Here is a 21,000-nt window from a genome sequence, read left to right on the forward strand (position 1 = left end):
AGCAGATTTTCCCCTGAGTTAAACAGGATTATTGACTGCGAGAAAAAAAGGAAATACTTTTCCCTCTTATCTGAATCATTTTGAGGCTTTGTATGACTGACCTTCTTTAATGTTTTGGTTTATCAAACTCTTGTTCTTTTTTTTTAGGTAACCTTGTATTCAGGTAGGCCTAGCTAAACTATAAATGTCAACATGTACACTTACAGAACTGAGACATATACAAACAATTTGTGTGTTTGTCAGAGCTGAGATTTAAAGACATAACAAAATTTTCTGAAGATAGTAGAAAAAAACTACTTTGAATGAATTTGAAATCACTTTTCTCCTGATGCTATAGTGAAATAATGGTGAGAAACTTTTCTGTCTCTGAAAGCATGAACAATATGCAGCATTCATAAGATGCTGTGAACACAGTGTGCAGAGAGAACGCTCTTGTCTTTTTCCTCTGCTCTCATCACTGTTACCCTGGTTTTTTCCTGCCTTCAGCTACCCACTATCTAGTCAGCAGCACTGTCAATCTGAAGTATAGAGAATGAGGTTTTGTTCATTTCTCAGTCCTTCATGACAGAGGTAAAACGTGTTTCTGTGCAGGTGTGCACTGTATTCTCCCTGCTTTTTTGGTGGTGGTGTTTCCTCTCTCCCCAGACAACTGCCTAGAAATCTGAATATATTTCAGGTCATTTTTCTTATTCCAAAACTCTTAAGGTCAACACTACTGTAAAAAAGGAAAAAAAAAAAAAAAAGAGTGAGAAAAAAATGTTCACATGTAATAGAATATTTTACATATACTATGTATAGCCTGGTGCTGCATACGTATTGAAATTCAATCCTGGGCCCTCAAACTGGCCTTGAACAGAAGAAGCTTTTTCATCTCTATGGAGTTTTCAGAATGAATCCTAGAAAAAAAGTGGTGTGGATGGAAGGAAATGACTTGATTTTTTGTTAGAAAAGGCATTAAAAGAGGAACTAAATACACTAGCAGTTGGAAGACTTCTTATGTCCTGTGTTTCATATCCCCAGAAGCTGTTTTAAACTATATCCTACCTTCTGCTCTTGGCCTTCATTCTAGGGGTAAAAGGAACTTCAGTTGTGTAGAGTACAAACGTGTTTGCAGTGCAAAGCTCATACTGATGAAATTTTTTCATTTATATACCCAGCTAGGCCTGAAAAAAGTGAACTGTGAAACAGCTATGCCAGATTAGCAAGGACACCATAAAGCAAAACCAGCAAATTCTTGTGTCAAAGAATTTCCTATAGGTCTGTATCACTCACTCATTAGAGCACTAGAACTGCTTCTGCCTATCTTCTCCACAAGTCCTGATGTCTCTCCACACACTAGGTTTGCTTCACTGGATTTGTGAAAGGGGCAGAAAACATGAACGGTTATTGGTAAACCGGGCAGGGGAACAAGTTGTAAACATTCATAAATATTATTATTAGAACCTGTATAACCTATTGCAACTTGTTCCTTGTTATCACTCTTGCCACTTCAAGGGTTGTATCACCTTCAGCTTCATTTGCTTTCCATTTTACCACATCGTCCCATCTCGGCATCTTTTTGATATATCCTCTTCTTATCCAGTCCTTTGATTTGGCAGCTGCCATTAAGGAGACTTCAGGTATATCATATGGACAGGTATGATTTGTCTAAATGGCAATGTAATATCTATGTTTCTTAGTGTGTGAATAACATCTGAAAGTCTTTTGGATATTTGTTGCTCTCAGGTTAAGACAGTATTACTTGACTTCGCCTAGGTAAGCGTAATGCAATGTCAGTGTGAAGGCAGGAAAACAACAGAATGGCTCATATTAGGTTAAACTGATCCTGTGTAGAGGAAAGGGAAAGAAAAAGTAATCAGACAAACAAGAATGGAACCAGTGCTAATCAGAAAGCAGAGCTGTTTTTAAATGAATGCTTTTGATAGATTTTAAGGTCAGATAAACTCTTCTCCTGATTCCCCCCACACCCCCACTCCCTTGCCTTGCTTTCTATCCTACAGCTTTTTTTTTTTTATTCCATCTCTCTGTTTTTCACTTGTTCTACCTGCCCTGCCTGAAAATTAGGTTTGTACCCTGTTGGACTGTAATTATTGCTGGCAAGTATCACAGTGTGCTGCAATCATCGGGCTTGAAGAGCAGGTCTGTTTTGGCTCAGTGATTTCCTAGAGCATTTTCCTAGGAAGAATTAGGACGCAGCTACGTTGTGGCTTTTTTTTTCCTGGCAGTTATCTTGTTCACATTAAGATACTTCAGTAAAATGTGCAATGAGGTAGCAGGAAGACCTTTACAGTTTTGGGGGAGGGTGGGAGTTGTCCTTTGCTGCTTTTAAGGGCAAACCTCATTTCACTTGGGCAGGTTTTATAGAGGCAAATGAGACTTAGTCTTGCAACACAAGGGTTTGACTGGTGGGTTCCAAACACCTCCTTCTGAGAGGAGCTCAGCAGAGATCTGGGCATCAGAGCTATATTTAGCAAGAATCCTAATGTCTATTAACACTGGTTTTGCAGCTTTTTGATGCAACCTTATTGGTGACGCAGAGGCATTTTTGCTTGTCTGTTTCAAGCATATTTTCATGTGAAGATTTAAGTATTTCTTCAATGCAGTGGAATACAGTTTTGTATTTGTAAGGGATGTTAACACCAGCTGTAAAGAAGATAAAAAAATATATTTTTTAAAAAAGCTTACTGTTGGAAGTCACAGTTGTTCACTGAGATGCCTCAGGCGATTACCTGAAAAAGTTATTTCAAACCAATAAATAGCATGAACACTGAAGAAAGAAAGGAGGAAATGGAAAAAAGACCAACCCAAAGATACCAAAGGTGGTTGCACAGGAAAAGAAAATAACTGATCTTTTAAAATACTTGATTTTACCATCAACAGTTAAAATTACTGTCTACATAGAAGTGATAATATGGCCCAGATCCCTGCAAGAAAAAAAGAGTACTTGATTTTATTTTTTTTTTCTTTTGAAAATAAATTATTTTTCAGCTCCAAAGAAGTAACTGAGTAGGGTAAATGGCAGTTTTCTCTCTAATACAATTTTATTATGAACAGAAAAATAGAAATCCATTTTCTCGATACGGTTTAAATCAGATTAACATAAAGAAAATTTCTCAGATTGAAGTAATCTTACCTTTTGCACAGCAACACAAAAGAAGGGATACTAGTAGTCTGATGAATACTGCAAATCTTACTCCTTGTTTTTGCTTGGCAGGGTAAGTGTGTATTACTTTTTAACCCCGATTTCTAGTGTTTATTTTTTAATAATTAAGTGTCCTGGATTGCATATACACAGTTTACGAGGTTGTTTTTCCTTTTACTTTTTCACCTAAGTTCTACAGGGGTTAGGACTCAACAACAGACTTAAATTGAGACTACAGTAGGTCTTTCTAAAGGTCAATGTTTCTTAGACTGCCTCTTCATTTAAAGGTGGCTTCCTTTTTTCCTTAGAGGTGAGTTATTAAGTGGTTTTCTAAGCCTTTCATTTACTGTTATTTTTGCATCTCAGTGTCAAGCATTCATCCTGCAAGAGGTAGGTGGGAATAGAGATTACTGACCCAGATATTTTCTTTTGGTGCAGCAGATTTATGTACATTAGTGCAGTAGCATCTATAGCCCATTTTAACAGGGCTGTAGTCAATGTCTGATTTCGACAGCACTGATGTGTTTTTTCTCGATTCTGTGCGGTGATTTGCCCATCAGAGTACCTGTAAATGGCAACTAGCAAGATGGCAAATACATTAACAAACCCTGAAATTAGATTAGTAATAAAAAAATATTAAATCCTTAATTGGGGGATAAGAAATGAACAAGTCTCCAGCAAGACAGACAGACAGGTTTTTGAGACCTAGAGATATTGAATATTTCTAAGCATAAAATCTCCATAAATACTTTAAGATGTATCCGTATTTCCTCATGACTACAAAAATTACATTATGCTGGGAAAAAACTACAAAGTCTATATAAGCAAAATGTAAATCTATGTTTTGCAAACAATCGCTGTCCCCTCATAACTCTATGCACAAAATGCAGAAACAAAACTCCTGCTTTCTTTCCAGAAAGGTCAAGAGAGTCTTTGACACAAGGCACAAGGATATAATCCAATAAAAATTATGTGGTTTTCTGCCTCTCTGTGTTTTACAAAGCTTGTTTCTTTTCTCTTTTTATCCATATTTAAACGTGACAGGAAAAAACAAAGGGGCAGCTTTTGAGGATGCATTTGCCACCTTCCATAAGTTATGAGAGAAGGCAGGGAGGATGTCCATCCCTCTTTGTTAATGAATTATTCAAGCACAGTGACAGCCTAACATAAAGCTGTATTGGAAAAACAATACAGGTTTGCTCAAGATTCTCAGGGTTCCTCACAGGCTGCTATTCTAGGACTCAAAACATAGGAGCGGTATTCTTCCAGTCCCATCACCTGGCCTCTGCATCATAAAGAATTACTGAAAGAGAATAAAAACTGCAGCTACATGGTTTGAGAATTTGGCTTTGCCAGGAAAAGTAGAAGTGGTGATGGTACCAATGTCTCAGCAGACAGGATGTCTTCTTCCAAAATTCATTCTGCAGAGCGTAACTGCTGAAACATTTTCCATTAGCCCTTTAAAAGCAAATGTCAGTATACTCAAATACCTCTGACATCCAGTAGTGAAAGCAACCAATGCATCTGACAAGATAGATGGTGAGAAAGTTATATATAAAGAATGCTGCAGATCAGGATTATGATTTTATCAACTGGATGAATATTTTATCAACAGCCTGACAAAGTTGGCTCCTTACCTAATTATCATGCAATCCTATTTTAAATCCTCCCCTTTGTGAATGAACAAAAATATTGGTCAAGCTTTAGGGTAATATTGGAAAAAAGAAACAACCAATCTTCCTAAAACCATGGGAAACCATGACAGGGCAAAGACCTGTCTATAAGATCCAAAATGGTAAAAAGCTGTTTCACCAGGTTGGGAAGCAACAGTTCAAAACATGACAAGCTGTGAAAAGTTTCCAAAAAAACCCCAAACCTATATGAGTAAGGTGTTGCAGGTTGTCCAAAACCATCTTCAGAACCTCTGACAGGACAGTGTCACAGAAGAGCCAGAGATCACTGACGGATCTGATCTAGTAGTTAAGTTAATCAAGTTCTAACCAGTAAATTTAGGTATATAAAATATTTAATAAGTACAGGTGGATTAGTGGTCAATACTGTTTACTACATTTAAAGTTAGTATGGGATACAAAGGTTATTGCATAAACTTACTATACATAGTATAAATGTTACATGCATGCAAAACCAGTCACTTACCAACCCATCCATGTCTGGTAAGGGATCTCTCAGCTTCAAGGGGTAGCTTGAAGAGTCATCCCTACTCAAGGGGAGGTCAGCACCACACAGCCAGCTGCTATGAAGGGAGTTTGGTGCTGAGTTCCCACTGGTAGCCTCACGCAATAGATTCAATTATTAGATGTACTTTACTGAGCATGTGCCTGTACCAAAGTTCATTTAATTACCCCTGAAAGATTTTGTGCATTCAGAACAGAACAAGTCCACAGTATCAGCTGAGTCATTGAGCTACTTATTTACTATGATTTGAAATGAAGTGTCATGATATTTTGCCTTGGTTCTGTCTAAAATTCTAGTTCGGTCTTGGGCATGACCCCCAAAATGATAATAAGCCTTGTATGAGTCTGAGCAGTCTTTCCATTTCCATCTTTCTTCCCAATTATTTATCTTCTTTTTCTTTATTTTACTTCTTGAATAACATTAGACCTTATAAAAATAATGGTAAAGTAATGGTTAATGTAGAAAGAGCCTTTTTATTCTAATGTTAATGTTTAATTCTGTTTTTTTTTTTAATATACCATCAATTTGTTCTGCTGAAGTTTTTTTTCTGAGGTATGCAGGGAAGAAGAATGAAAGAAAAGTTGGAAAATTAGGGTTATATGTGGTCCAATACATCCAAAGAGCCATTTAGTTTTCCTGCAGTGACAAGCTGTTCAGTGCTTGCAATTTATATGATGCCTTTTCACTAAGCTGGGAGCTCACTGACCAGGTGTTTAGTTTGAGGTGTACTTTGTTCTTTCTCTGAACTCCTGTTGTTCAGTATTTTTGGTCCCCGATGTGCAAGATTGCTTCACCCTTGGCCTTTAAGAAGGAGAAAGGCATTTTGCCACCAAGTGCAGCGATGCAAACAAGGAATTCCCAGCATTAGCTGATCTGCTTGCCAGGCCATCACACTTCCCTTCAGTGCTACGGAGCTGCCTATTGCTGCACAAGTTGTGTAGGAAATTGCAAAGCATTGTGAGAATGTTATGATGAGACTGTTACATGGCAACACTGTGTTCACTCAGATATTGTCAACACCTGCCTATGAGAAGGGAGATGTTTCTCTTTCCTACTCAGTAAAAGAGGAAGGGCTTCTCTTCCTTCTTTCTGCCTTCCGACCCACCCATCTAACTACTAACCTCTGTGGCACAGTTCATCATCTGTGGTACAGGAAGCCATCATGAGTACAGGCACTGATCTCATCAGCTTTATTGTGTTTTGAGATGAGATATACATAAAAATGTGTATTTATACCCACATTACCTGTGGTCTACAGTTCAGAGAATAAGACTGCCTGCACTTCAGGGAAAGCTTCCTTGCTGGTCATTGAGGAGATAAGACAGACATGACGAAAAACATCAGTAAAAATTTCTTTATCAAGAGGGACCAGAGTTCCTGGAGAGGTGATCGATGCCTTAAGCCTGTCAGTGTTTAAGAGGCATTTGGACAATGCTTTTGGTCAGCCCTGGAGTGGTCGGGTAGTTAGACTACATGATCATTATAGGTCCCTTCCTATTGAAATTATTCTATTCTATTCTGTTCTGTTTTCTGAAAGTTGCAGTATGAGGATAGACATCAAAAGGTTTGCCAGAAACATCTGTCGATTCCTGAGGGAGAGAGAAAAAAGATCATTATCATTTGCAGGATTTATGCTTTGTCTCAGGAACACTTTGAAGGGACAAACCAAGCCTAATTTAAAAACAGTCTCATTTAAAAACAGTCTACTTAAACTGGGGAGGACACCAAACATTTCTCACATTAATTGTCTTAGGCATCATCTAAATCAATTTACTAATTAAGGTGAACAAGTTTCATAGAATCACAGAATCATAGAATGGTTTGGGTTGGAAGGGACCTCAAAGATCATCTAGTTCCAACCCCCTTGCCACGGCCAGGGACACCCTCTGATACATCATGCTGCCTAAAGCCTGATCCAACCTGGCCTTAAACACTGCCAGGGATAGGGCTTCCACAACCTCTCTGGACAACCAGTTCCAGTGCCTCACTGCCATGACAGTAAACAATTTCTTCCTAACATCTAATCTAATCCTGCCCTCTTTCAGCTTGGAGCCATTGCCTCTTGTCCTACCACTACACTTCCTGGCGAACAGTCCCTCTCCCACTTTCCTAGTAGGACTCCTTTAAGTATTGGTAGACCGCAATTAGGTAACCCCAGAGCCCTCTCATCTGCAGGCTGAACAAGCCCAACTCTTACAGTCATCTTTTCATACTCCTCTTAATTCATCCAGTTTGCCTTTTCTGTGTCCAAGTATTACTGTCACTGATGACAAAGTCTCTTCTCTCCCCTTAACCCCCCTAGAACTACAGAGTCAGCTGAAGGTAGAATAGGTGCTACAGGGGTCTATAATGCATGTCTTGGAATACACTCCACAAGGCTATTTCAGGTGGAAAACCAAAGCTCATCACTGAAGTGGTATCTTAGTCTTGACCACTTAATATACCTCCTCTCCCCATCACAGTACGCTGTTCCTTGTGCTCTGATGTTTGCTGACCTCTCTCCCAGTTGCTGCTGCAGTTCAGTGGTGCTCTATGGGTAGGAATCCAGGAATGTGGAGATAACATTCGCTGCTGAATATGACTGCAAAATACATTTACAAAATCCTTCATTAAAGTTATCAATTAAAAAATGAGGCAGTCTGTACTGTGAGGAGAATGGAACAGGGTAACAGGTATTCAGATCAAAATGATGATGTAGGTTTCATTAGTAAAGGAAAAGGCACTAATAAAAAGATGTAGTCTCAGTTTCTTCACAAGAAGCAAAGGTCCAAAAACAGCTATTGCCATGACAACAAAAACAGCAAGGGGATTTACACTTCTATGTGATTCAGTGCAATCTTAACCAAGAGTGAAACTGGCTTCAAACGATGAACAGCCCCACTATATTAATGCTTACTTTTTATGAATTGTGTATATTACCTCACTGCCTCAAAGCTTATGTCTTATAGTGATAGGTCATTGACCACGTGTGGCTAAAGATGTTTCTGGACCTGTTAGAAACCTAATTCTTATATTATTTATGAAAATTTCTGGAATAAAAAATCATTAGGTTGAATAAGCTACTAATTTTGGTCAGAAATATTTGTTCAATGCCACATGCCATAAATTGCATCCATAACTATAATACATCTAATGCCTCCTAGCAATGTATTTGGAACACTAAATCTAATGTTACCCTCAGGCAAGAATATTCCTTCATCACTAACTTCATCCTGTAGGTATCACCAAAGACTTTTCTTCCATATGCTTATTAATATAATTTCTATCTTTAGCAAACTTTATCTCATAAAAAATACTGCATGTTAAACTTACCTAACAAGTTACTCATAAAATGTATAAAAATCATTGTCCTGTAGCGATCAGGATGCCTTGAGATCCAAATGTTGCTACCCTGATTTAATTTATTTTTTAAAAAGTTACCCTGGTTTCAATAATACCATTGTCTTTTAACATTTCAGATCACAGTATTTCGCATGGGATCAGAAGGACACCAGGATATTGATTTAGCTATCCTGACAGCATTACTAAAAGGTAATGGAGTTTCACTCCACAGTGACTCTGTATGAATCCAAATGGATTAACTCTGTGTCTCTGCTCTGCTGAAACCTGCATTTATTGGCAATATCTACCATATCAAGATGGTAAATTTATACCATGAAATTGAAGTGTGCTTTTGCTCTAAGTCCTTTATACAAATCCAGATCTTTCTTTAATGTTTAAATAGCTACTAGTTCTCCTTTCTAAATTTTTACTCTCCCCTCACAATCACAAAGGTGTCATGAGAAACATCAGTGGTGATCCCCCACTGCTTACTTGAGAAGCTGAGTACTCACAAGACAGCCAAAGAAATTCCCAGGCTTAGATTGCCTTGGTGGCTAGTAGAACATCCAGAAGGAGGTTATCTCCCTTTAGGTAAAACTGGCACTATTGTCAAAGGAAAATGTTATCTGTAGTCCTCCTGGAAAGGCTCAGAACTGTGTGGGATTCCTTCCAGCCTCTGCTGGTACAGCTATGAACTGAGCTTTTAGTCTGGTAGGGGTTTTGATCTTAAAACTTCACAAGTCACTAAACCTTTCTAAGCCACTACACTTACTCTCTTACAAGATTGTCATATAATAACTCTATTGTTGCTACATTTCATTACAAAACCTGGTCTTGCAGACACACCATTTAACTTGACTCCCTTCAAGATACGGTATTATCAGGTAATTTAATATTTGCTTGCAAATACAGAAACAGGTCATATTTAAAAGGCTTTGAAGTACATGTAATTAAGTACCTGATGAAGGATTATTCACCTAAGCAAGGACTGGGAGGTTTTACCCCTCTATTTATATGGTATTTTCCCAAATGGGATTTTCACACATTGCATGTATCAATCACCATGGTCATTTTGTTGCTGTCTGAACTGGTTTGTGCTATATAGTACAGGCTATACTAAATTTTAAAAACAGAGATTAAGAAATACCAAAAAAATCTGGAGGAGCAGCCCAAGAAACATTAGGGAATGGACTGCCAAAGGTGACTGGGGAAAGCTATGCTTCACGAGTCTCTTCTTCAGCAGTTGAGATCATGTTATTACCACGCCCACACCCTAGTAAAAGGGTACATAATGCAAGGTGGCAGGCCTGAATTTGAGTCACAACAAAAAAAATTAATAGATTTACTGGGTGTTAAAAAGGTAATGGGAAGTATTTGTACTTCTTCCAGCACACAGTTTTCTTATGAGTTTCTTCCTGCGCAGGCTCATAATGGTAGTAGGGATTGAAAAAAGGTTTGAGTAACTTTTGTCTGACCAAGCAAGATAGTTTTTCACCTTTTACACAATTATTAATCCCGTGTCAAAAATTTTACTTCAAACATTTAAAAAAAAAATCTGAACAGGAGGAGTAAACAAGCACTGTCTTCTCCAAAAAGTATGATTGCAAGCCTGTAGCTACCAGCCAAGGAAATAAACTGGAACTATTTCACTCAAGTAGCTTTTATTTCTTCAGGCTTATGCAGTATTGCTTTCTCCATTTCTTTGGCTCAATTCTTTCTAAATACCAGTTGTCTGACCTGCATGACTATTTTGCTGCTACCCTGAGGTAACAAGTTTTAGCCACCTGCATAATTAAATCTGAAGGCATTTTGGACGTCTTCGCATGGAAACAATATAAATCAAGGTGAAGTAAGGAAAAATAAATTAATACAAAGCAAAGAACAAGAATTGCATCTATCACCAAATTCCTCATTTCTATCCTTAGGAAACATTTGAATTGCAATTTCCATTTTTTTCTTAAATATAACTGGATACTTTATTATCCACAGTGTAAAGTGCATTCTCTTCACATTTGTTCTTTAGACCATCATTCAAACTACTGCTCTTAATTTCTATTAGTAAGATACAGATTGTCTTAAAGTTGTGATTCCACGTTTTCTAATATGTTTTCAAGGTTTAAATCCCAACAAAGATCTGTGGAGTCTTTTACCACCCTGAAAGCTGTGGTTGCAGTTTGAGTACATGAATAATCCTCTCTGATTGGAATATCCATGTTGCAAGTGCGTAATTGGTCCTGTTGTCTCCTTAGTAAAATAAAATTACCTTCCCTCTTCATAGTAGCAGTGCAAGACGTGGTAGTGAACTTCTGTTTGTTCAGAATGTGCCTGGATCTGTGTACATAATTTTGATATCTTCTTTCATGCTTGTCTGACAATCTGGATTTGGTAATCTGTTGATGGCAGGAGCACTTGTGCCTTGCTCAAGAACCGGAAGACCTAAAACTTACACCTCATCTTCCCTGCTCACCATAACTGTCTGATTATGAAGGTACTCAATGAAGATTAGATTTATTGGGTGCCTCTTGTTCATATTAGTTTTCTGGTCACAGGGAATGAAAGCCCATATAACTTTTTTATGAATATGTGGAAAGACCTCTTGTCTCAGGCAAGTGTGGAAAGACCTCTTGTCTCAGGCAAGTCAGTGGTCCTTAATTGTAAGATGTCTTTGTACGAAGATTTTGGCCCACCCTGAAAGAAATACTGCCTTTCTGTAAATATACCCCAGCAGGCTGACAAATAGTTGGTGTTTTCATCAAGAAATCTAAGGTAGAAATGCTGAACCACTTGTTTATTGACTTACTAATAAGCAGATTTGAAGACTAGGTCTGAACTATTTCATAAATTCAGATTCAGGAATTAATCTCTCTCACCTTTTCATCACTGTGTAAAAAGGGAGCAGAGAAAAGCATGAAACTAGTGAGTGATTATTGATTTTCTCAGTCTGACTGACAAGGATTTTGCAGTCCTTGCTAGGCGGTGTTCAGGCACGTAGCAGTTAATTACCAATCCCACCCTGGTGTGAGTGATTTCTTCAGAGTGGACTAGGAAAAATGAAGTATCGTTTCCTGCTTGTTGTGTAAAATTTGTGATGAGGTAGTCTCTTTTTAAACCCACATCAGGCACACTGCCAATGCAGGAACTCTCCTGGACAGGATATTCCACAAGCCCTAAACCCTGCACTGAACGTGAGAGATTATTTCCTTGTTTGTTTTCATGAGTCACTTGTTTAATCTTGTTAGCAGATCTATCTTTCTTGGAAGTGATCTCCAATAAACTAGGGAATGGCATCCAAGCTGGTTATCAATTTACATTTCATGGATGTCACAACAGCATATGGCTTGTGAATTCCTCTTTTTTTTTTATTTCAAGAGACATGCAAATGTGGGAAGTAAGTTTCCAATTGCATGAATTTGTTGCAAGTAAATTTATTGATACAGTTTAGATGTTTGTGGTCTCTTATCTTGAACAGTTGGAACTCAAACAGTAATGGATTTTGTCCTTTTGCAGCTGCTAATTGAACACAAGGCATATGACAGGGAAGCTAAAGACAGCATATGGAGATGTTCTAAGATATAATTGTCTTGAAACAGGATCAAAGATCCTATTTCATGAAGCTGTTGCAGTGTCTGGAACATACTAGTAGCACCAGCCATGTTTCATCTTGTGGTCCAAAAACATTCCTAGTGCAATTGTTAACACTGGGAAAAGGGTGCTGTGTGGTATATGCATACTGTAATGCTACTGCCATGTTACCTTCTGAGATAATCCATGTTAGGCTTATGCAGGTCTGATGTCTCTGCATACTTTCCAGCCTGTGAGTAAGTCATGATTCATGCTCACTGAATAGCCAGCATGTAGTATCAGAACACCCTGGAAGATAGTGCGACAGTCTGCCAACCATGAAATCACTGACACAGAAGGATTTCAGAGTTAGGCCAGATAGCTGTTTACTGCCCTTATAGTTGTTGTTGCTATCAGCTTTGTTATTGCCAATTGATTTGCTAAGTCCCAGGAAGAGCTTGTAGCAAATGCAGTGGAAACTCAGCCTTTTCACCAGAGTCGCTGAAACAGAAGACAATGTAGTACCTGCTGAGATGCAGAACAGAAAGTTAATTTGGAGTGTTATTTTCCCTAACCTAATTATTTTCTTTAAATGATGAACCTAAGAGGACACTGACATGCTTAGAAGCACTGTGAAAATGAGTTTCTGACAACCATTTTTGTCTAGGTAGATCATTTTGGGGTCATTTCAGCTTCCCAGATTCTTGAGCACTAAGTATTGTAGACTATCCCAGGAAAATCCTTTAGAACTTTGCATTAATCACTGTAAGCTTTAGCCAGTATATAAAAGCCTGAACTTGCTAACTCTTCAGTAATCTGGGATCCTGCAAGTGCCCACACACGTGTGGTGTGTACAGTGGTTCACCAGGATATAGAGCCAAGTTTATGGTGCAGAACTTTATCATCAAGGAGTATTGCATTTTTGGTCCAAATATGGGGTAAATCATCTGAAGAATCTATACAAGATATCCAAACGCCCCCTGGGAGCATGAAGGTAGCACCTGCAGGAAGTAACAGCTGTCTCCTATCTTCTTGTTGTACATTCAGCTTTGCACCACCCTTGTGTGGTCTGTTTATATCCAGCAATAACTATACTGAAATACAGTACTGCCAAATCAATGCATTGCATCCCAAATGCAACTCTTCTTCTAGAAGCAGATGAATGGAAGACACTGCAGAAATTAGTAATGTTGTCTTAAAATGTGATTTTGAGGCACACAGCTTGAGCTGAACTGATGCTCAGCTAGACACTGGGATGCTGGCATGACACTGACATTGGTCATATTGCCTAATACACTATTTAAAGCAATATAATATGGCAATTAAAATAATACAACACAATTAAGCAGAGAATCTTTCCATGAGGCAGGATGAAACAGAAATGTAGGGAGAGGAAATGTTAATTTCACCAGTGATGGCTTTAAGGGCATAAGAAATGGTTCCAGTGTGATCCCTGTATTGAGTTGATGAGAACACTGTTATTAACTCTGCCTTACTTTTTTATTTCCCATATATGCTTTGGCTTTGATTTGGATACATTGCTGTGATGCTAATGAGCAAGATGAGTCCCTCAGAGAGGTGACTTTTTGGATCCTTCTTACTCAAATCCCTGCTCTGGGGCACTGAATGCAATCAAGGAGAGGATTGAAAGGAGACAGTATCTTAAGAAAGCCAACCTCACATTTGTTCTAGGGACTTCTTCTTGTATTAGTGGAATAACATTTACTTCTTAACAATTCTACCCGAAATAGCCTGAATACTTTCTTCTCCATTTCAGGCAAATGTCACCAGTCCATACTGGAATAAAATTGATTAAATGGCATCCACAGCCCTTGTGCTGCTCTGTACAAACTTTTATAGCTTTTATTTTCTTTCTCCTCTCACGTAACACCAGTGTAATCCACATTCACCTGAAAACTACATAGGGAAGGCAGGAAAGAGGAGAAGGCTGAAAGGGCTCTCCAGCATCAGACCTCACTCTGGGAGCAGCCATACTACCATGTGCATAAGACCCCCAATGTTCAGACCAGTGCTGCCCAGTCTAATGAACTGGTTTGGACTTGAAGTTAAAAAAAGCCCTTGAGGAACCATACATTTCCTTCAATTGATAAACACCTCCAGAGCTCTGCAAGACAATGAAAAGCACTGAGAAGAACATCATCATGTCCAGGACTGCACATGCACTCAGTGGAAAACTTGTACACTGCTGGTAGCCTTAAACACCACGGAGGGAGATGAGAAGGACAGAGGCTGAACCATGACTTGCTTTTCCCTCTGCTCAGTATTTGGAGCAATAAGCATGCTCCAAGAAAACTGTTAGAGTGAACTGCTGGACTTGGAGACCTTCCTGGAGATCCAGCCAGCACCTGGCACCCCATGCCAGTTCGTTTTTCACATGATCGGATGCACCAGAAGGCCCTGTGTTCAACCAGCAGCCAGGTCCTTCTTAAACCATGAAAAGGCCTAGGAATGCTAGGTCACTTGCCACAAACTCTTTAAGGCTCCCCTTTAGGAGTCAGGTGGTGTTCATCTGGAGCCTCTATGGGTTTTTTTGAATTTTCACTGCAGCACGGACAGCGTAAGTAGCCCACTTCCTTGCCCAGGTCCATCTGATCCATTCTTGATCCAAAATGGTTTCTAACCAGGCTCTACCCCTGGCTACTCAGACTGTAGGCTGCAGTCAGTTTTGGAAAACCAGGAGGTGGAGTTCGCCTATCACATGTGCAAATTGGCACCAGGCTGCAGGATCACCATTGCTGCCACTGGGTTTTGGAGTTCCCCCATATGCCTCCTCCGCTGCTCACCCAGACAGCTTGCACGAGCACCTGCTGAAGCTCTCGCTTTCCTGCAGGCATGCAGAAGAGATTAAATGACATTTGGGAAGGATCTGTTGTTTGCTTCAGAAAGGAGGGGAACATTATTTGCTCTTAATTTATACTATCTTACCCTGTGTGGGTAGTTTTTAACTGCTTTCTTAAATAAAACTGTAGAGACATTTTTCCCTTTCCAGAGGTAAATATTTTCTGTTATTGAATGTGATTGTTGCTTGAATAAGAAACTCAGAAAAGTTCAGATGTCATTGACCCCCCATGAGGTCTCTTGTGAGGGCTTTTGTGTGGTTTGCAGTATATAGCAATGAGAAGCTGTCTTACACAAAGGGGTGTTCCTGTTACATGTTAGTCACAGAAAGGTCTTTTTTCTGTTTTCACTGTCTTTTCTTCTTTTCTTAATTTATTTCTATTGTTCTGCTCCAGCATCACCTACTTTTTTTTATGAGAGCTCCTTTCTGTTATAAAATGAAAGTGATCTGGATGATCTACAGCCCACCATCACCCAAATAATTGCTGTAGTTACTGCAGATTATTTGGCAAAATTTCATGGCAGTGAACTGACTGCAAAGTTGAGAGTTATGAAATTAAACCGTGGGCTAAGCTTTCCAAAGGTCTGCTGAACTGATCCTTCACAGAGAATTTCAACAGCCAGTGTGTTACGCTTTATTTTTTCTGTACCTTCAATTTCAGAGTCCATTTTCCACTGGAACAGTGAGGAATTTTGAATAGTACTGAACTAGGGACAGAAGTGCTTTGAAGTAATGAAAAGCTCTTGTTTGTCCTCATTCCATGCTATCAGTATAAGAATAAATAAAGGCAAGAAAACAGTGAAGGTAAGAGGACATTGAAAAAATGAGCCTTTATACCTCATCACTTCAAGCAGCTATGTAGTTAAAAGTTGAAGGGCCCTTTATTTATTTGGTTGATCCGTTAGTTCATTTGGCCAGTTCTCCCTGTGACTCTGAAGCACAAATACAGTTTCATTATTACAAATCAACTAATAACCACGAAATCTTTAGTGAAATATCATAAAAGCACAGCAGGGGAGGAATGTCCTACAGCGTCCATTAAAACCACGGGGAAGAAAACATACCCTCCCTTCCAAAATACAAACAGCTCCAAACCCATCTTACTCTCTGCATAGTTTCTTATTTAATTTGGATTTTTTTTATACCTTGGCCACAGCTTTATAGCATGGTTTCTTACATGAATATTACATGTGTGAAGGGAAATTTGTCCAACCAAGACCCCTCAGTGCAAATAGATTGAGGAGAAATCCTATGCTTGTACAGGATCCCCACCTTACCAGGTAGGCATGCATAAAAGATGTGTATAAAATGCACGACTGTTGAAATCGGTAGGGTGTCTGTGTGTTGAACCTGTTTGTAATTGTGAGGTGTATGTGTGTGTGAGTATGTGTGCACCCATGTGCATCGATGAGTGCATGCTTACTCCTGCAGCTGGATCACTCTCCCTCCTGGCTTCTGCTCCCACTTCCTGTCTGAGGAGGGAAACCACTTGCACCTGCCAATATCACGTGTCTTTTTCTGTAAACGGGGGTAATACTTAATGTTTATTAAGTCTGAGAACCACAGATTCAGATTTCAGGGCTGGGGTTTTATTTCAGGCGCAACGGAAAGTTTGGGTTTGTTTTAGTACAAGATCAGTTGGAGAAATGATGGACATCTGTGAGGCTGTGGACAAAGACGAATTGCTGTGGTGGTTTGTTCACCGAGTCTAAAATATGTCTTGTTTCTTTTCTCTCTTCCTCTCCTCCCTGCGCCCCTGCCTGTATACACAGGAGCTAACGCATCCGCTCCCGACCAGCTGAGCCTGGCATTAGCCTGGAACAGAGTAGACATCGCCCGCAGTCAGATCTTTATTTATGGGCAACAGTGGCCGGTACAGTATATATACAGCATCTTCTACTGAAAACACATTAAACCCTACACAACACTGAATCCGTTCTGTTGGCGGCGGTGGTTTTAACGCAATTTAAAATATACTGAGTCATATTCCCAGCCAGACGCGAAGTTGCCGTTCACAGCTACTGAAAGCAAGCAGGGTTGCAAGAATTTGTTTGCTTGTTCAGGGAAATGGTGACATCTAGCGATAGTTTACCACTGAGAGCTCACACCTCTAAAGAAACAGGGAAGCAACACGTTCATACTGTCAAGTAAAGATGCTGTAAGCTGAGAAAAACAAGTATCTGTTTACAGCCATGTTACGATGTTAGGCTATTAATCAAAAGAAAGGCAAAACTGCTTTTTCCTTTTAAAGCAATATGCTTCTATATGTAAAATAGTCAATTTGATGATGATCAGACACCAAAAATACACTGCACAAATGTCGGAGGTCATCAAGTGGACCACAAGAGATGATCAGCAATGTTGCCACAGAAATGCTGTGGCTCCAAACCTGAGCAGGCATGTTAATTTCGTGCATGGGGGTGCTCTGCATCTACCTGCCTGCTTCACGTCTTCCTCATCCTCTGCTCCAGCTGCCAGCTGCAGGAACAGGCTCCCTGGCCGGCCCTGTTCTGCTCCTCTGCAGGACTGGGAGGGCTGTAGATATAGAGGGGTGATCGAGCGCCGTGTCGACCTGAGGAGTAGTAGTCAACTCCCAACTTGTGCTGCAGTTTTTACAGTGGTAGAAGTCACCCAGAAAAACACAGAAGGACTCCGTCTCTACTTCTAGCTCCTTAAAGCCCACCATATCTTTGTTCAGAAGGTTTAATTGGATCACAATGTTCATTACTATGACACTTGTTTTGTCACTGTCATGAAAATCCCATATGCTATCATTATGTAAGCTTTTATAGTTCCCCATGGAAGAATTAAAATAGAAAGAAAATATTTTGCTTAAATAGAGCGGCTTTAAATGCAGTTTCTGGAGCTCACTGCCCTTATAGCTAGTCTGAAAAATCCTTGCCTTTTCAGTTATGGAGTGAACAAGACTATTTATCTTGTCTTCAACATTGGGTCTAAGTATGCAACAAAACATAGGAGATATTTTAAAGGTAGCAAATTACTTATTATTATCATTCCATCTTCACATCATGGCAAAAAAAAATTGCATAAATGCTGCAAGCTGTAATCATTTGGCAAGCTAAAAGCTGGAAGTACAAGATAATTCTTCATCATTCTAATTCTCCCGATTCTGCAAGGGATGGAACAGGAGAGGTTTTGCACAAGAAGACCCCTTGCATTCTGCCCTTCAAAGAAATGTTAATTGTAAAGCTATTTCTGCTTCTGGGGTGTCAAAGTTTCCCTGACTTTCCACACCACAAATGGAAGAAAAAGATAGTAAACACAGAATTAAAGTCAGAATGTGTGCACATAACAAATATACCCAATATAAATACTGTGTCAGGAATGCAAGAAACAAAGATAATAAAGAGACAGTGAATAATGTGGAGGTGTGCCCACCATATTCCTGGGTTCCGTTTCCTTGGTCCTAATCTGGATTTCCCAGAATATGTTAATCTTAACACCCCAACATTTATTTTTTAAATGCTGCCCTGAGTCAGAGAAACCAATATAGACTGAAAATGTGAATATCCCATCTTAAGCCTAGCAGAGAAACCCTCTGAATTTTGTCAGGATTCCCTGCTTGTGCCAGGATGACCAGACCAGCCGGATACAGGTTGTGATGCCTGAGAATGGCCTGAATTGATCACTTGCTTTGCAGGTGGGGTCCCTTGAGCAAGCAATGCTGGATGCACTGGTGTTGGACAGAGTGGATTTTGTGAAATTACTCATAGAAAATGGAGTAAGCATGCATCGTTTTCTCACCATCTCCCGGCTAGAGGAATTGTACAATACGGTAGGGCCAAACTAAGGCAAATTTTCTATCTCTATGTTCATTGTTCTGGTTCCCACTTGTATTACAAGACATGGTGAAGCACAAGGCAGCCAACACATGCTAGAAGTCCATACTTTTACCTTCATGTCTCATGTAATGGAACACACTGTGTCTTGCCCATCTCATCTGCTGTTCAGATTTTATGAAGTATGGATTAAGCCCCAAGCGTACCAGCTGGCTTCCAGTCATTGTAATTCCAATATGATAGACCTGAGATTTAAGAAGATGGCACTGGCTGGAAGACAGTAACTGGCAAGTGAGGACCTGCAGGATGGTGATACAGCACCCTTGGCAGTATAAGCCCTTATAGTTTCAGGAAAAAAACCCTGCAACTGTTAAGATAGGCTGAGAGAGTTGGGCTTGTTCAGCTTGGAGAGGAGAAGGCACCGGGGTTCCTCCTGGCAGCTTCCATGCCTTTCGGCACTTACAAGACAGCTGGGGAAGAGCTGTTCACAAAGCCATGCAGCAATAGGATGAGGGGTAATGATTTTAAACTAGAAATGGGTAGATTTAGATTGGATATTAGGAAAAAGTCTTCAATATGAGGGTGGTAGATCACTGGAACAGGTTGCCCAGACACATAGTGGAGGCCCCATCCCTGGAGATACTCAAGGTCTGGCTTGATGGGGCTCTGAGCAACTTGACAGTGTTCCAGCTTACTGCAGGGGGGTTGGACTAGATGACCTTTACAGGTCCCCTCCAACATGACACATTCTGTGATAAGCTTGGCCACTAGAAAACAAATAGAAGTAAATTTCTTGGTATACATTCTGAATTTAAAGGTGAAATCTGATTATTTCAGGTCTATTACTGTGAAGGGCTTCCCTACGTCCTCACCTAATGTTCCAAAATTTATAGTTTTGACTTTTTTAATCCAGTTTGCAAGTTATATCTTTGCCCTTAAAATTAACATAAAGCTACATAAGTTCAAATTGCTTCTGAGTTCTCAGCTGCAAAATGCACTATTCACACCATTATTGGCTACCATAGTAAGTTAAGCGATACAGAAAAAAATCTTAAAGCATTGTCTAGTTCTTAGCATTATTAGTTCTGTCAGCTGGGGAGAGAGGTTGTGATGCAATGCATAGCCCTTTCCAAAGTTTTTTCTGCCAGCACTTTTCAAAACTCTGCCATCATAAGCTGCCACACATCCATACGTGTTTCACATTGATGGTGACCAGAAGTCAGCCTTTCAAAGATACAAAACGTGGAAAGAATCCGTAAAATTTCTGCAAAATATATAGGGATAGGTACTTGTGCCACCCTTGAGACAGATTCCCAACTGATCTTTGATCTGCTTAAACTTTGCCTACCAACAAGCATCTACATATTAAGAACAGAAAGCCTAGAGCTTTTTCACTACAGAGATAAGCATTGCAGTTCTTGTATCAAAGCCAGTTTTTACAAGAAGTGTATTTGAGGAAAGACTGCGGTTCTATAGCTAAAAGAAGGCCTTTCTGAAAAAATTATTGTGAGCTATAGAAATCACCATAAATTATTCATGCAAGAGTTCCTAGAGACACATGCTGTAAAACACTTAAACTACCAATTATGATATATGAGCTCATGCATCCATAATAGCCTTACCACAAGGCCAGTTAAAAGCCCCCAAATTTCCACGTGAGCCCTCAGAGTGACTTGCAAGGCTACAAACCAGTGAACCTGACTTCTGACATGGCAAATTTGTAAAAATACAAAAATAGAATTAATAGGGAAGGGGATCAGTTTTATGTAAAGACTTTACCCACTTTCTGTAAGAAAATGATGAGCCTCAGAAATCTATTATCATTTCTGAACTCAACACGCAGGAGAATGAGCGTGTTCCACTTGGTCCACCTGTTCTTGCAAAACAGGTTTGACAATATTTGAAAACCTCAAGGTTAGTAAAGAAATTTAGCTGTCATGGCAGAGTGGATAAGGGCCACTTGTCATTTAAAAAACTACGTGAAGGATAGAAAACAGAGAGTAGGGGTACACGGTCTTTTCTCACCACAAAAGCACATTATGAGCAGGGTCATCCAGGACCCAGTCGTGGGACCATTGCTCTCGTCCTGTTTAGACATGACCTGAGAAGTAGTAACTACT

The 21,000-nt window shown here is 39.6% G+C and overlaps 1 protein-coding gene across 2 annotated transcripts in view; it reads left to right on the forward strand.

The window, feature by feature from the left end:
• Positions 1-21,000, forward strand: part of TRPM3 (transient receptor potential cation channel subfamily M member 3) — a gene marked incomplete at both ends in the record, with an annotated part of 433,595 nt that overhangs the window by 354,257 nt on the left and 58,338 nt on the right. For both annotated transcript variants that reach the window (XM_084277970.1, XM_084277971.1), the window contains 3 exons: positions 8,797-8,869; positions 16,853-16,953; positions 18,742-18,876. In XM_084277970.1, coding sequence (XP_084134096.1) covers positions 8,797-8,869; positions 16,853-16,953; positions 18,742-18,876 — 309 coding nt within the window. The remainder of the gene's footprint in view (positions 1-8,796; positions 8,870-16,852; positions 16,954-18,741; positions 18,877-21,000) is intronic.

Source organism: Gallinula chloropus, assembly GCF_964237585.1.
Source record: "Gallinula chloropus genome assembly, chromosome: Z".
Lineage (NCBI taxonomy): Eukaryota > Metazoa > Chordata > Aves > Gruiformes > Rallidae > Gallinula > Gallinula chloropus.